The sequence below is a fragment of the Arvicola amphibius genome, chromosome 8 (assembly GCF_903992535.2).
Source record: "Arvicola amphibius chromosome 8, mArvAmp1.2, whole genome shotgun sequence".
Classification (NCBI taxonomy): domain Eukaryota; kingdom Metazoa; phylum Chordata; class Mammalia; order Rodentia; family Cricetidae; genus Arvicola; species Arvicola amphibius.
Genome location: NC_052054.1, coordinates 34,106,685 through 34,121,482, shown reverse-complemented (window position 1 = coordinate 34,121,482; position 14,798 = coordinate 34,106,685). Strand labels below are relative to the sequence as shown.

At 42.1% G+C, this 14,798-nt stretch overlaps 1 protein-coding gene across 9 annotated transcripts in view; it reads left to right on the top strand.

Annotated features, from left to right (window-relative positions):
• Positions 1–14,798, top strand: part of L3mbtl3 (L3MBTL histone methyl-lysine binding protein 3) — a 110,075-nt gene that overhangs the window by 24,905 nt on the left and 70,372 nt on the right. For 5 of the 9 annotated variants that reach the window (XM_038339098.1, XM_038339097.1, XM_038339096.1 and 2 more), the window contains 7 exons: positions 5,041–5,152; positions 5,559–5,633; positions 7,180–7,339; positions 8,567–8,702; positions 10,730–10,814; positions 12,292–12,383; positions 14,133–14,237. In XM_038339098.1, coding sequence (XP_038195026.1) covers positions 5,041–5,152; positions 5,559–5,633; positions 7,180–7,339; positions 8,567–8,702; positions 10,730–10,814; positions 12,292–12,383; positions 14,133–14,237 — 765 coding nt within the window. The remainder of the gene's footprint in view (positions 1–5,040; positions 5,153–5,558; positions 5,634–7,179; positions 7,340–8,566; positions 8,703–10,729; positions 10,815–12,291; positions 12,384–14,132; positions 14,238–14,798) is intronic. The other 4 variants (XM_038339099.1, XM_038339102.1, XM_038339101.1 and 1 more) reach the window with 4 other exon arrangements.

Genomic DNA, 14,798 nt, shown 5'->3' with positions numbered 1-14,798 from the left:
GTTATTTCATGTGCATATTATTCTTGTGCATTTTCACTGTATAATGGTGAAATTTATAACTTTCTTTTAGTTAGCTTTTGGTAATAAAGGGGAGTTTCCATCCCTAAGAAATCTGGATTGCTTTAAAGTTTTCTAAGCAATGGGTTTTGGAAATTAACCTATTATTTTTATTAAGATAATCAGGTAATTAAGTCATTTAGGGTATTATAATCAGGGTTATTTGATATGACTTTTACACTGATGTAATTACTGGGGTAATTGCTATGTGTCCAATCTACTTCATGAGCAGTGGACTGTTTGATACCTCATTTTCACAGATAGTTTGAAGAGTTCGGGAGATGACTTAGTGGAAGAGCGCAGCGTTTACAGAAAGACCTTTTCTCAAGGAGATAAGGGGGAGAGTGACAAAGCAGGACGTAGACGTTTTCCTAGCCTCTGTATTGTATGTATGGTGTGTGCACCAGAATGCGTGTGCGTACGACACTCCCATACACCTCTCTCTATCTCTCTGTGTCTTATCTCACACACAATGTTTTATTTATAACCCCTTTAATTGAAGATTCATAGCCCATCTTTTGGGTAACGGTTTCCTCAGAGATTTAGGCATTTAATCATCCTACAGAAAAATTCCTTAAGCAGGAAGTTAGATGACTCTAATAGCTTCCAGAAGTCCCTGAAACTGAACAGATTCACTCGGCCTCTCCCTGCCAGAATAAACAACAGAATAAAGCAGAGAGTCTCTCTCCAGAGAGAAGTGTCAGGCTGCAAAGAAAATTCTCAAGACAGGCTGAGCTGCAAAGAATCAGAGCAGAACAGCTGACTGGAAATATCAGAAACCAGCAGACCCGCCTGGAAGAGGTTTAGCTCAACAAAGACGCCTGGCAAGGACACTCTCCATCCTGATGAGTTGCCTGCAGGCTGGATAGTGTTTGTACTCCAGGTTCCTAGCTCTGTGTGCTGCCACCAGTGCTGGGGTAGGCTCTGGTGATGCAGCTATCTGAGTCATCTTTGCTTCTGAAAGTAACCCCAATTAAAAAAAAATTTTGTTCACCAAGTTGAACTTTGATAGTATCTGTACTTTGGTTTGTTGTGGGCTCCCCATCTGGGATGAATAGATGTGTGCGTTGAGACTCCCTAGGAAAAGGTTTGTCATACGTCACCGTCTCGTTGACTATATTTTGTAGTGTTTCTTACATCCCAATCTCAGTTGTTTAAGAGGTGGAGAAAATAATTTTCTCCTAAACTAAAATGTTAACACTTTGAATAATTCATAAAGTTGGCTTCCTCACGTCATGCTGAGAACTTCGCCTTACCCAGGCTGCTGCTTTTAAATGGTTTGTGTGTTTACGGGCATGTGGATTTTCGAACAGTTGGTACCTAAGCCATCCAACTGAAGTTTGTCCAGCTGGTACAGCCTGGCCTCATAGGCAGAGGTCAGCTTCCCATTGTGCGAACAGGCTTTATGTTCTGTGGATTTTGCCATCCTGAAAAAACTTTCCTTTGTGACAGTCTCATGGTTGCTGGCTAATTTCATTGTCATTTTTCTGGTTAAACTTTTCAAGCAGCTGCCATTGTCCAAGTTAGAGCTCCTGAAGGTTTTTGTATTTCTGGCCCCCACTTTTCTCTGGTCCCACATCTCCTTTTACCTCAGTGCTTCTTTGCCCCCCTTCCCCCATCTTTGGCATATTTTCCTGACTTGTCACTGGTATGTTCAGCCCTCCCACACTGGGCCAATTAACTGTAATTATTTGAGATAAAGCACAAACATCTTTTTTGGTGTAGAAGTGAGAGAAATAGGAAATTAACCCCCTGAGGGGGCACCTTACCTGTGCTGTAGTTCATCCATTCACAGCCCCTGCTGTCTGTCTTGTCAGTTGACACATGGGGAAACTGAGGCCCCTTTGCCCAAGTCAGTTATTGCAGCTCTGGGGTGGAGGAGACAGCCGTGGTGTTGAAGGGACTCTCTTAACACTAGTACAACGTTGTCTAAAGACAGTGTTCTCGAATCAACAGACACAAGGAAAAGTGTGCACAGTTAGAGACAGAAGCTTCCTTCAGTGGCGGGGACCAGGAAGCCCTTTGAAAATCAGGTGTTCTTTGAGTTAAATGCTCCTTGTGAAGACTTCTTGGAAGGCGCAGGGGAAGAGAGAGCAGAGCAAGCTTTCCAGAGGCAGAGCCCCTTCCGGGCACAGTGTTCAAACAACACTAGTCTCAAAAAGATTGTGGTCATTGTCACAGCATTTCTGCCTAGACAAGCTTCAGAAATTTTACCATTACCTAATTTGTTCTTTGAAAATACAAAAGAACTTGAGTAGAGCGACGTCCCCAGGTTGACTGTGGAGAGGTAACTGACTAAGTGGCGGTAGAAAGGTACCTGGCAGGGCTACCCAGGCCTGAGTGCCTGAGGTTCTCTACCTGAATTTCTAATGGTGTCTTAAACATTTCTTCAGGAAGAATTAGTCCTCAGAGTCAGAAGGAGTTAGTCTCCCAGAGTCCCTCAGTAAAACGCAGATGCTCCCCTGAGAGCGATAGCATCTTATCTGGCAAGAATAATTGCTCCTCATCAGAGAGCAAGACCTGCTATGGCAATGCAGAAGCCAGCTGTAAATCCAGCCCTTCTTCGTAATGCATGGCTTCGCCTTGTCTCGCTAAATGTGTGAAACAGTTTAGTGACCGAAGATCTTTGCCCTTAGAGTACATTGGTAACTGGAATTCAGGTTTCAACATCAAAAGTAATAAACTGGAAATCATCACCTCAAGAGTGTCTTTTAGTGGTCTATTATTAAAGAGACCCCAAAAGAAGAAAAAGGGCTTTTGACCCTAGAAGCAAAAATAAAGAGCTGACAATAAAAAATAAAGAGCTGAAGTGGCTCAGGCTAAGCCACATAAACAAAACCATGCCAAACCCTGCAGATATCGGAGGCATCCTTCTTCTTCCTTTTTTTCTTAAAACTGACCTGGATAGATTCATATGTAGCAAAAGCTGCCGTGCCAACTGTGTGTTTGTCTTGCTTAATGCTTAATGAATTACTTTTGTAAAGTTTATGATTTCATATTTTTAGTTGGAGAATAGGACACTTGAGGAGTTTTGTGTCTTGCCAGAGTCAATCACAAAATCATTGAGGTCCCAGGTGCTCAATTGGGGAAACAAAAGGCAATGCATTCATCTTTCTGGAATCCTGTCTTCGGACGTCCAGTTCCGCTAGCACACTCATTCTTCCTAACATTTCACTCCTCATGCCATGGAAGACACACAGTCCAAGTAGGGAAGCCATGGGGACATTTAATTCCTCTGTCTTTTTTTTCTGTAGTCCTGGTTCCTCAGGCGTGCACATCACTTCATTTACACCTTGCAGTGCATCAGTCCTTGGAGTCCATCCTCGGTCTGTGAAGTGTTACCAGGTGACACTGCGTGTCTGTTTGTATTTAGACTATCAATCATGGCAGTTAATGTTAGCAGAAGGAGAAGATGGTGAAGATTAAATGTTGCATTTGTAGAGATATGACCTTTTAACTTTAAAGGGATTTGAGTCAGACCCTTACAAGTGTAAGGTCTGCTCTGGTGTCCTTTCTCAGGCGATTATAATACAGGGTGGTTTCCAGTGTGTCAGCCATTACAATCCTTTCTGCATACTCTAAATGTCTGGTGCTATTTCTCACATCTCACGTTTGTCAAGTGAGCATACATGAGCATAGATAGCAAGTCATGGGAGCAGAATTACTCATCATAAGTGAATCATTTGCGCCTATTAAAAATTGGAACTCAGAATTGATTTTTGTATCACATTCTTTAATATCATTAAATAATGATCTCAGTAGCATGTTCTATCTGCTCTTGCCCAGTAGATGGTACTGTCAGCCTTATTTTGAACAGTTGCTAGTTAAGTATTTTTTTTGAACCTTAAGGTTTTTTTCTTTCTTTTTTAAGTTGTTATTTTTAGTTCTTATCCATAAAATTAACTTTTACCCCTTTCTAAGCTGACATGGATACTAGTTATGCCACACACATTGCTTGTGAATTTGTACTCAGGATATATAATAGGAGAAACGTCACATTCCTGGACTTTTCCCGTTCATTCAGTCTAGAAAGTATGTAATAATTTTATACAGTGAGTGTGGGAAATACATATAGCAGAGTGAAAGATCTGAAACATTTTATTCTTTCAAATCTGAGCTTTCCACTCTACTTTCTCCTGCTAACACCTGCGTATCCTGACTGTCATTCTGTCCGATGTAAACTAGGGGAGAGGGAAACATTTAGGTCCATGAGTTCTGGAGTCTGAGAAAGAGCAGGATCTCTGCCATGGTATAGTAGCAGCGATGAAGCCTTCTGCTTAAACATAAACGGCTTAATGCAGAAACCCGCTTTATCAGCTGCTGCCACGAGACAGAGGAAGGACTAGGGGAGAGACTCCATGACCTTCCTTCTCAGCGATGCGATGCCATGCCACAGGCTGGTTCAGCTCTTCCAGTTCTTTCTCTGCTGTCTTCCACTTCTTTGGGACTGAACATCATGGAGAATTTTTGAGGGTGGTGAGGGAAGTATGGCGCTGGGGAGGGACTATCTCATGGTTTGTCCATTTTCATCTTGGCATAGAAGGAGGAAGGTGACAGGCCATTATAAGCCTCCTCTTTGAATTAGGTCACCTCTAGTGAGCCGAATCAATTTCTGGGGGTGGGGGGAAGGAGCAGGGAAGAGACTCCTTTAGTGGCTTTTCTAAGTAAAGAGTAGTATTAAATAAATAAAAAATCGTAGTAAAACTGTGTCTGAGATGACAAATAGAAGTGCACAGCTGTAATGACACCCACTCCTTTCTTTGTGCACAGCCATAGTGACACCCACTCCTTCGGACTAGTCTTCCTCAGTCCAAAATTCATAAAACAGAAGTGCTTATTGTTACTGAAAAGCCTACCCAAGAGAGACTGTTTAAGTCTGCACGTGTGGTTAATTTCCTTAAAGACCGTGTGTCCGTCATGAACTAAATCGTGCCCCGAGGAATTTTGTAAATGTCGCCGTCTTTCTTCCATGTCGATTGCCAGTTTAGGGTGAATGAATTCGGAGCTCTGGAGGTTATCACCGATGAAAGTGAGATGGATAGTGTCAAGAAAGCCACTGCCACCACCACTTGGATGGTCCCAACTGCTCAAGAGGGTAAGGCCGGCCCACCCGCTGCTGATGTCTTCTCGCTGAGAGGTTTAAAATCCGTCTGCCCAAGCTTTTAGAAGAGGGCCAAACTTTGAAAGCCCCGGATTACTTTTGTGTCTTGTGTCCCTACGTAAATTTTTGTAATGGAGTAGACAGGAACCAGCTTCTACATTTTACAACAATTATATGCTGTCTTATGTCTAACGCCAGATCTGTAATAGCCTGAGATTCGTTGTAAATGATCAAGTAAACCCAAGTTGCTAATGGCCTACCAAGGTGATTTAGCCAAAAGGCCTGGCACTTTTGGGTTTTTGTTTTTTTGTTTCTGTTTTTGTTTTTGTTTTTTTCTCATCTACTCCAATGGTTATAACTATCACCTATATGCTGATGACTCCAAAATCTGTATCTCCAGCCCCGACCTCCCCCCCGAGCTCCAGGCCCGTATTCCCACCTGCCTACTGGACATCTCCACCTGGATGTCCCACAGGTACCTCAAACTCCACGTATCTGAAACGCAACTCATTGTCTTTTTCCTTCTCCCTTCCCCTAAACCTACTCTTTCCTCCGTAACCCATGTCAGCTGGCCATAGTGCCATCTACCCAGTGCATAATCAAGATGTCTAGGAGTCATCCTGCCTTTGTTCCTCCACTTCCTGTTCCTTAATGCTCTCGGTTTTTAGTCCCTAAATAAGTCTCAGATCTGGCCTTTCCTATTTTCACTGCCACTGCCTTAATGTAGGCCTCTAACTCTCCCTGAAACTACTGCAGAAGTCTCTTAAATAATCACCGCTTCTAACTCACCCCTTTCCAGTTTATCCTGCACTCTGAAGTCAGTGGAACTTGTGTAGACTGCTCACCTGCTACTTGGCTAGCTAATGTCTCTCTGCCACCCTAGTGAAGCCTTCAAGGATCTGGTGGCCTGCATCCACCTGATTGCTCTGTCTACCCATTCTATTCCTTTCTCTGTGTGTTGTGCTCCGGCCCTTTGAGCAGCTCGGACCTACATGTCATTTTCCCAAATTGTTCTATGATTTCTGCTTCCCTGCCTTCGTTCATGCTGGTTTTGTTTTGTTTTTGTCTTTTTCTGGCTCAAATGCTGTTTCTTTCTTTGTTTTGCTTTGGCCTTTAAAACCCTGTTGAAGTGCTATGTCAGAAACTCCCTCCTGCCTGACCTTACCCCTGGCTGAAAAAAAATCACTTCTTCCTCTGCCGCCCTAGAACTTGCTTGTACTCCTATGAACTTCTATGACTGCATGCATCCCACATGATTAGAAGGCCTGGGCTTCTTGTATGGCTTCTCTTCTAGACTGTGAGCTGTCTTGGGCGAGTGTACTGACATAATCAGTGTCCAGCATAAATTGGTGCCTAATAAATGTTTGCTGAATGACTCAGGCAGAAGGAAATGGTAGTTCCTAAATGACTCGGATAATTATGACCCAGGAGATCAGTTACATTAAAATTACATGTGTTAATTTAGTCGATTAAATAAAAAGTCACTCATCAAAATATTATAAACGTGAAGTAACTTAGATGACCCTTTTAGCTGTACCAAGATTCACCTATAGATTAGAGCTTTTAGACCAATAGTATTATCTGAAATTCAGTAACTAATGAAATTCTTTTCTTTCTATTTTGAACTCTGTAGGAAGAGCCGAGGTCTTGTGTGAATTTTTTTTTGTTGTTTATCCTTTTTGGATATTTGTTGTTGAGATAGGTCTCACTAGGCCAAGAAACCCTCAGACTCAAAGAAATCTGATTGCCTCTGCCTCTCAAAGGGTGAGATGAAAGATTAAAGACACCACACCTGACCCTCTGTCTAGATTTTTTAAAAAACAGAATAACCGGAAGTGATTTGACTGATTTTTCTGCCAAGCTTAGCCCCCATCCCCAACGTTACAGTTCAATAACTGACTCATTCAACAAACATCATTCCTTATTGTGTCGCTAACAGAATTAGTAGAAGAGAAAGTTTACGCATACTTTGAAGTGCCTGCTGACATGACTTTAATTTGTCCTCCTTTTTCATCTTCTAGTCTTTTCAGAGAAGACTGGGGTACCATTCAGGTTGAAGGATCAATCAAAAGCAGATGGGCTTCAGTTCTGTGAGAACTGTTGTCAGTACGGCAATGGCGATGAGTGTCTTTCTGGAGGAAACTATTGCGGCCAGAATTGTGCTCGGCACGTCAAAGACAAGTAGGTTTCCTTCCCTTCCATCTATGAAATTGGCAGAGACTTCCAGAGCATAGTATCTGCAGAAACGAGGATTAAGTGGGCCATAGGACATCTGTGCCCCTCTCGGACCTGTTTGCTAGGCTTTCTCTCTGGTCACAGAGGACCCTTGACCCCTGCATTGGATTGAGTGCATTCTCTAGAAAGTCCAATTCTAGTAGTGCTGTTCTGTCTCTGTAATCGACCATTGTTACCACTAATTTGATTGTTTCCAGTGAAGAGTGCTTAGGTGTTCCTGACCTATGCGCACATTTAAATGGTACTGATATTTATGACAACACACTTGTTTACTTCCACATTGGAAGCCAAAGTCCCCCGTAGAAATGTCCATAGTAAATAATGTAATAATCCCTTGTAGGATGACCTCAGTGGACATACAGTAAGTGATGTACAACCTCCCCATCTGGGAACTAATAAACTGCAGCTTAGGAGCAAAAGGTGTGTTTCTTGAGTATAACATAGGACAAAATAAATGACATTTATTTTTTAATTTAATTTTTAAAAATCTCTTATGTGGGTGTTTTGTCTACATGTATATCTATGCACCATATGCGTGCCTCAGAGGCCGAAAGAGGATATCAATTTCCCCTAGAACTGTAATGACAGGCAGTTGTGAGCCACCATGTGGGTGCTGGGAATTGAACCTGTGTCTTCCGGAAGAGCAATCAGTGCCCTTAGCCACTGAAGCATGTCTCCAGCCCCTTGACTTTTGTGTTTCAGTGGAGATTCCCTCATCATATTTTAATATAGAAATTCCTGATTGTTTTGTATTGGCAAAGGGATTCTTTGCAAATTTATAATTGGCCTTTTCTATTGGATTTGACAATCTTAAAATTGCTAGTTCCTTTGTTTCAAGTTGCCTCAGAAACATATATTTCAACATAATTGATTATTTTATTATTATGAGAGACAAGTAATTATAAACCCATTAGAATCCATTTTAAATACATTGATATTTCCCTTTTGAAGTTAATATATAAAACATTTCCAGTTTTTACCCAGAAAGATCTGTAAAACATGATTTTAAATGTTCCCTAAACATACTATTTGCTAATGCCCGTGGATTTCTTTTAGTAATTATATGTTTCCTTTGAAGAGGAATTTTTAAAAAATAATTCTGCATCAATAATGAACATGTAGGCATTTGATAGGTATTGTTTCCTGTCACTGTTTTGGGCTTTATAAACACAGCAGAGACCAGAAGGAAGAAAGAGATGGAGGCGAAGACAACGAGGACGAGGATCCCAAGTGTAGTCGGAAGAAAAAACCAAAATTATCTCTGAAAGCTGACTCCAAGGAAGATGGAGAAGAGAGAGATGATGAAATGGTCAGTAGCCCTTATGTGCCCATTCAGAGGTGTGGGCAGTCGTCTTGGGTGTGTCCAGTTACCAGATCGGTTCTGGAGTCAAGTGCTTGAGTGAGTTAATGCTATTTTCAGGGACCACTTATGTCAGGAGATTCCTTGCCACTTGGTGCCTCACTGTCATCATCTAAAAATGGGAATAATAAGTAACAGTATCTCTTCTTCAATACTCAGCAGTCAGATGTCCTGAAATTTATTACTGGGATGAGAGGCAACAATCAAACCTTAAGTTTTATGGATGGATTTCAAATTCTCTTACCAGCAAAATGCCAATACAACTTTGGTAAATTGCGGATAGATCTTATAAACTATGAGTGGATAGAGAATGACATGTAACTATCAAGTGTGCTTAGGGGGAAAACTATTCGAAATATGTTAACTGAAATCTAACTACTTTCACCCTAAAGTGGGTATTAGTAGTTTTACAGGAACAGAGACCTTTGAGGTCTTGAAACATTTTATCCAAGATGAGTTAATGAGCAGTTGTTATCCATTAGACACTATTCAATGGACTGGGAATATAAAAATGAGTAAGAATTAATAGCTTTAAGGTCCTTCTTCGTGAAGACATTGTGTTCTGGCTAAGGAGGCATGATAATCAAGCAAAAAGAACCAGGGAGATACCAGTTTATCCTAAGTACTATGCTGGCATTTAAAGTAGAAAATTCAATTAGGATTGGCTGACTGGTGAAAATTGGGTTTTGGTGGGGAGGGCGCCTCAAGAGACAAGAACACAACTGTGCACAGTGAGCAGGAATCAGCTGTGTGCGTTTAGCTCTTCACATAATACAGCTTCTGAGGGAGAAGACCTGAAGCGAGCATAGTTGTAGCACATTCTGTTGGAGGGCACCCACAGAAGTCCCTAAGGTGCATGGAAGATTAGGGAAGAGCGGGATGAGGAAGCTGAGGGTAGTGTGACTTGGGTCAGGTCAAATTGATGGCTTACTGAGTATAGGGGGAAGACGCTGGGAAGTTAGAGGCAAGGGGATGGTTTGATTTGTTCTTTGCTTGACCAGTTTTCTATGACCTATGTAAGCAGAAGTAGAGTCAGGGAAACTAGTTAGATATTCTTGCGGCTGGGGAAACCAGTTAGATATTCTAGGTCAGAGGGCCATGTAAGATATGTTAGGTGATTTTGTTAGTGTTAGGGTTGTGAGGATATATAAGAAATGGAAGAGTCGGGAATTCTATGAATCATAGATCCCTGGATTGGATAAACTCCTGGAACGTGAAGGCAAGAGTGGATTAAAGACTCAGGAGGTCTTTGGGTGTGCAGAGTTTCTTCTGCTTGTTACCTACGCATCTCCAAGTTGTTAGGTAGCCAAACACAGACACATGGAGTCCTGGAAAGGAAGCTAGAGATGGAGGGTGAAATACTTAGCGTACAAATGGCATTCAGAGATGGGGTGATGGTTGTCAGTAAAGTGTTTGCCCTGCGAATATGTGGACCCGAGTTTGGATCTCCAGAATCGTAGAAGAAGCTGGGTGCCGTAGCACCTGCCTCTAATCCCAGTGCTGGGGCTGTGGAAACAAGAGAATACCTAGAACCCATGGCTTGAAGCCTCGCTTACCTGGGGAAGTTCCAGTCACTAGGAGAGCCTGTATCATAGGGAGGTGGAAAGAGCTTAAAGAATGCCACCCAGGCTTGTCCCCTGACCTTAATACCCCTCAGTCACCACCCTCCTCACACACAAAGAAATGACCTTGAAACCCCTGGGTTAGAGAGGTGTAGACATCAGTAGAGAGCCTGCAAAAAGGACCAGTGAGGTCTGAGGAACAGCGAGACGCCAAGGAGGAGGGAGCAGGACTTGAACTCTTCCCGACAGCAATGGATAGTGTTCAGTTCAAAAGCACCATGGTCTCAAGTGGACCATATTGCTGCTGTCAGGAAGCAAAGGCCAACCGCAGAAAGCTCTCCGATGGCCCTCTAAGTTTTTCTTGAGACCAATTTCATGAACTTGTGAAGCCAAAGTTTTTCTATCTTTCTGTAGGAGAACAAGCAAGATGGAAGGATCCTGAGGGGTTCCCAGAGAGCCAGGAGGAAAAGACGCGGAGACTCAACCGTCTTAAAGCAGGGTGAGCTGGTGATGTTAAAACTGCCAACCTGGTGGCCCCAAGATGGAATTCAGAGAAGCAGTGTCGGTCTTTCTGGTTCTCCACACCGCTATAGAGCACTTCTTAGAGTCTCTCTGATGAAGTTTCCTCCATAAACATAGAGGCTTGAGGGAACAGCTTAGAAAGGAGAGGCAGCTAGTTTTCAGGTTGTTAGCGCGTGTGTATGGAATACCTTCTTTCGTTTGCTGGTTTATCCATCAAGATGGCAGTTCCTGCTTCTACCCCTTTGCCCAAACACCTGTTCTTGCTCATTTCCCAAGATGTTAGGTTTATTGTGCCCTCTCAAAACACGGCCTTGTCATGTGATCTCCTTTTTTTTCTTTTCCTTGAGGCCACATCTTACTCTCTTGGGAAATCCAGTTCTTGGGCCTTTCTCTTTACTGTTTAGTTGGATAAACTCTTCTTCTTTGGTCATTTCCATATAAGCTTCTCTCAGCCTTATTCCACATAGCCCAATGCAAATGCCCAGCCAGGCCTTTGATGGAGACCTGTACAGCCCACCTACCATCATGCATGCTTGTCCTCTTCCTTGAGGCCCTGCATTCCTGTTCTGTGATTCTGTTGGTTCTTCCACTGATCCCCCAGAAAGAACTATAAGTGTTTCCTTCCACCTGTCTTTAGCTCACAGCAGACCACCGTATTCTTTCAGGTGGCTGTTTCGTTTGTTTGTTTCTGTGATTAAGGGGAGTAAATTAAATCCCTTCGTTCCTCTGCATGGAATGAAATGTCCTCTCTCTGAAGTCTTTCTTCTTTCCTCCTAATGCCTTCTCTGGATGAAATTTCAAACCCGTGGCTCTTGTAGATCTTGTCCTTCCTATCACTCTTTCCCCTTAACTGTTCCAACTTCCTTCCTTTGTGAGCTGCCCAATGCTTTGCACATCCCAATGGACCCACAAGGGCTTCCAGTGTTGTTCCTAGTCAACCTGTCTCATCCCTCCCCTTGGTTCAGCACTCTGTCACGTTTAATCCAAAACCATCTTATTTTACCACATATGCATTTTTTTTGTACGTAATAAATATGGTATTCATCACATCAGTGTTTTTCTTCATTTTCAAGAATAGCAGGGATTCCCTAAGCACTCGGGGCACTAGCCTTTTCTCGGTCCTCAACTCCTTGGTGCCATGGGAACAAACAAACCGCGTATTTACACATCTTGCTCCTGGAAGATGTTACTTCCTGCAGCTTCTCTGGCTTCCTGCTGGACTTTTCATGTATTCCGAGTTCTTTCACTTTCTTCTGCCTTCATCAACTGGATATTTATACCACAGTTCGCTTCTCAGTTCTTGTTTTTATGGAAGAGGAACCAGAAAAAGACAGAAGTGTCAGCCACGGAACGGGAACAGACAGAAAGCATAGTATTTGCGCAAGAGATGTCCTGGAACATTTCATTGATTTCTTAGCTTCGGAAAGTCCATCATTTGGTTTACTGTCTTTCAGGTTTGCCTCCTAAAGGCAAGAAAACTTGGTGCTGGGCATCCTACCTAGAGGAGGAGAAAGCTGTGGCTGTGCCCGCAAAGCTGTTCAAAGAGGTACGAGTTCTCCTAGAAGCACTGTGGGTGAAGGCACAGGAGCAGGGAGCTCATAGGAACTCATTGTCATTTCCATTGTCTGCTTAGGAAGTGTGACGGGGGATAATTTCTCAGGGAGAATGTTACATGGACGAACCCTCAAAAGGCAGTGATTATTAGGGTTTGCACACTGTGCAGTACAACACTGTACACACTCACAGATGCTTACAACGTCAGCATTTTCACTCATTTTGTGCTATAGGAATACTAATACTGAATCACTAGCGGATCCATTTTGTGTCTAATTATGAGGGACTGAATGTGAGTTACTGAGATTTACGTCCTATTAAGAAACATTTAAAATGGTTTTATTACTGATTTACTACTGATAAGAATATTCCGTCATAAGTAATTTAATGTCAGGTGAAAGTGTAAATGGTAGCTACGGCTCTGTCTAGGTTCTCTCGCCTCTAGACTCAGGCAGGACTTGGTAAAGTTTCTCTAGGAAGGGTCATGTGCTTTTAAGGCATCTGAAGTCTGTTGCCATAATAGAGCTTGTTACATAATATGCATGAAGGTGGCCATAGATAGCATGTAAATGAGCAGGAATGGCTGTGTTCCAGTAGGATCTTATTTACAAAGCTGTGGTGGACAAGATTTGGCACACAGGCTGCGGTTTGCTGACCCTTCATTTAAATCACTTAATGTATTATAATCCTTCTATGGGTATCTTTCTATCTATGAATGAACAAAAGGACATTAGCGTAAGTACATCAACCCTGAGAATTGCAAATATAATAGAAATTGCAACTTGTTCTGTATCATGATTTTCTATGTTTGGTCCTTTATAGAACAGACTTTCATATTTTTCAAAAAGATTTGTTTTTAATACCGTGTGTGGGTATGTGACCGGTTGCCTGTAGAAGCCAGAAGATAAAATTCTCTGGATCTGAAGATTCAGAAGGTTGTGAGTTGCCTGATGTGGGTGCTAGTAGCCAAACTTGTGTCGTCTGTGAGAGAAGCAAGTGCTCTTAGTTATTGAGTTATTTCTCTATCCCCACTTTTTTACATTTTTATACATTACATGAGTAGTGACACAGTTATATGATTTAAAGTATCAGTACTAAAAGACAAAAGTATGACCCTGTGTTTTGTCTTCTTAACCACTAGATTTGTCTTTGCTGCAGGGGCAATATTGCTAATTCTTAGGTTTCCTTCCTGGAATGTCATAAGCACATACAAATACCTCTCTGCCCTGTGACGACAATACTTTGTTAAACTTGCTTTTAATTTTACAGGAGATTATTTCATTTTAGGTCATCAATCCCTCCATCTTTTTTTTTTAATGATAAACCATAGTATTTTAAACACATTTATTCTGTAAAACTTTAAGTCACTCTCTATTGGTTTACTTTGTGTGGTTCTGATGAGCAAGGCTGACTGTCTCTTCAAGCCTGTAAACGACACAAGCTATAAATCACTAGATTTTGTTCCTATGACTTGATTATAGCCATTGTGAATTTTTCATCTTTCATTTGTCCTCTTCTTTGGGGATTTTTAAGGAGTTGTTTATGAATCTATATGTTTGATAAGAGCCATCTTTGGGATGATTGGGATGGGACCCAGGGCCCTACTTGTTCTTGGGAAGCACTTGGCCACCGAGTCATATCCCCAGCCCTAAGAACTCTTTTAAGAATAGTAACTGTTTACATTTTGACTAATTGCTTACCTTTTGTGGATGTGTAATTCTGCTGCCATTTTGTATTGCAGCACCAGTCCTTTCCATATAACAAAAATGGATTCAAAGTCGGAATGAAACTAGAAGGTGTGGACCCGGAGCATCAGTCTGTGTACTGTGTCCTCACCGTGGCGGAGGTGAGCTTTGCTTTGTATTTGCTTGGAAAACAAAATGGTAACTGCAGGGCCATAATGATGAGAAAGAAATGTCCTTGACTGAAAGTTTACTTCATGTGAGGCAGGATGTTTACTGGGTTTTTTTATGTATGTTATCTCCCCTGATCATCATGAATTAATGTCTTATGAAACTCATGATTTTTTTTTCATCCCTGTTTCATAGGTGAGGGACATGAGGCCAGAGAGGTCAGGTGATCAATATGAAATCACAGTCTCAAGGTGATAGATCTAGGGTTTGAAACGATGTCCATCTGATACCATAGACTTGGCCATACTGTATGTTTCATGAGAAAAGAACCCAAGCAACACATACACAGCAACTGGATCTTCAGACAGTTGTGAGCTGCCAAGTGGGTTCTGGGAATTGAACCCGGATCCTCTGGAAGAGCAGTCAGTGCTCTTAACCACTGAGCCATCTCTCCAGCCCCCATAGTTAAACTCTTAACGAACACAACAGAATATTGACAACTATTTCTTCTGGGAAGTGGAACTAAAAAGGAAGGAGCTGGGTATGGTGGTGCA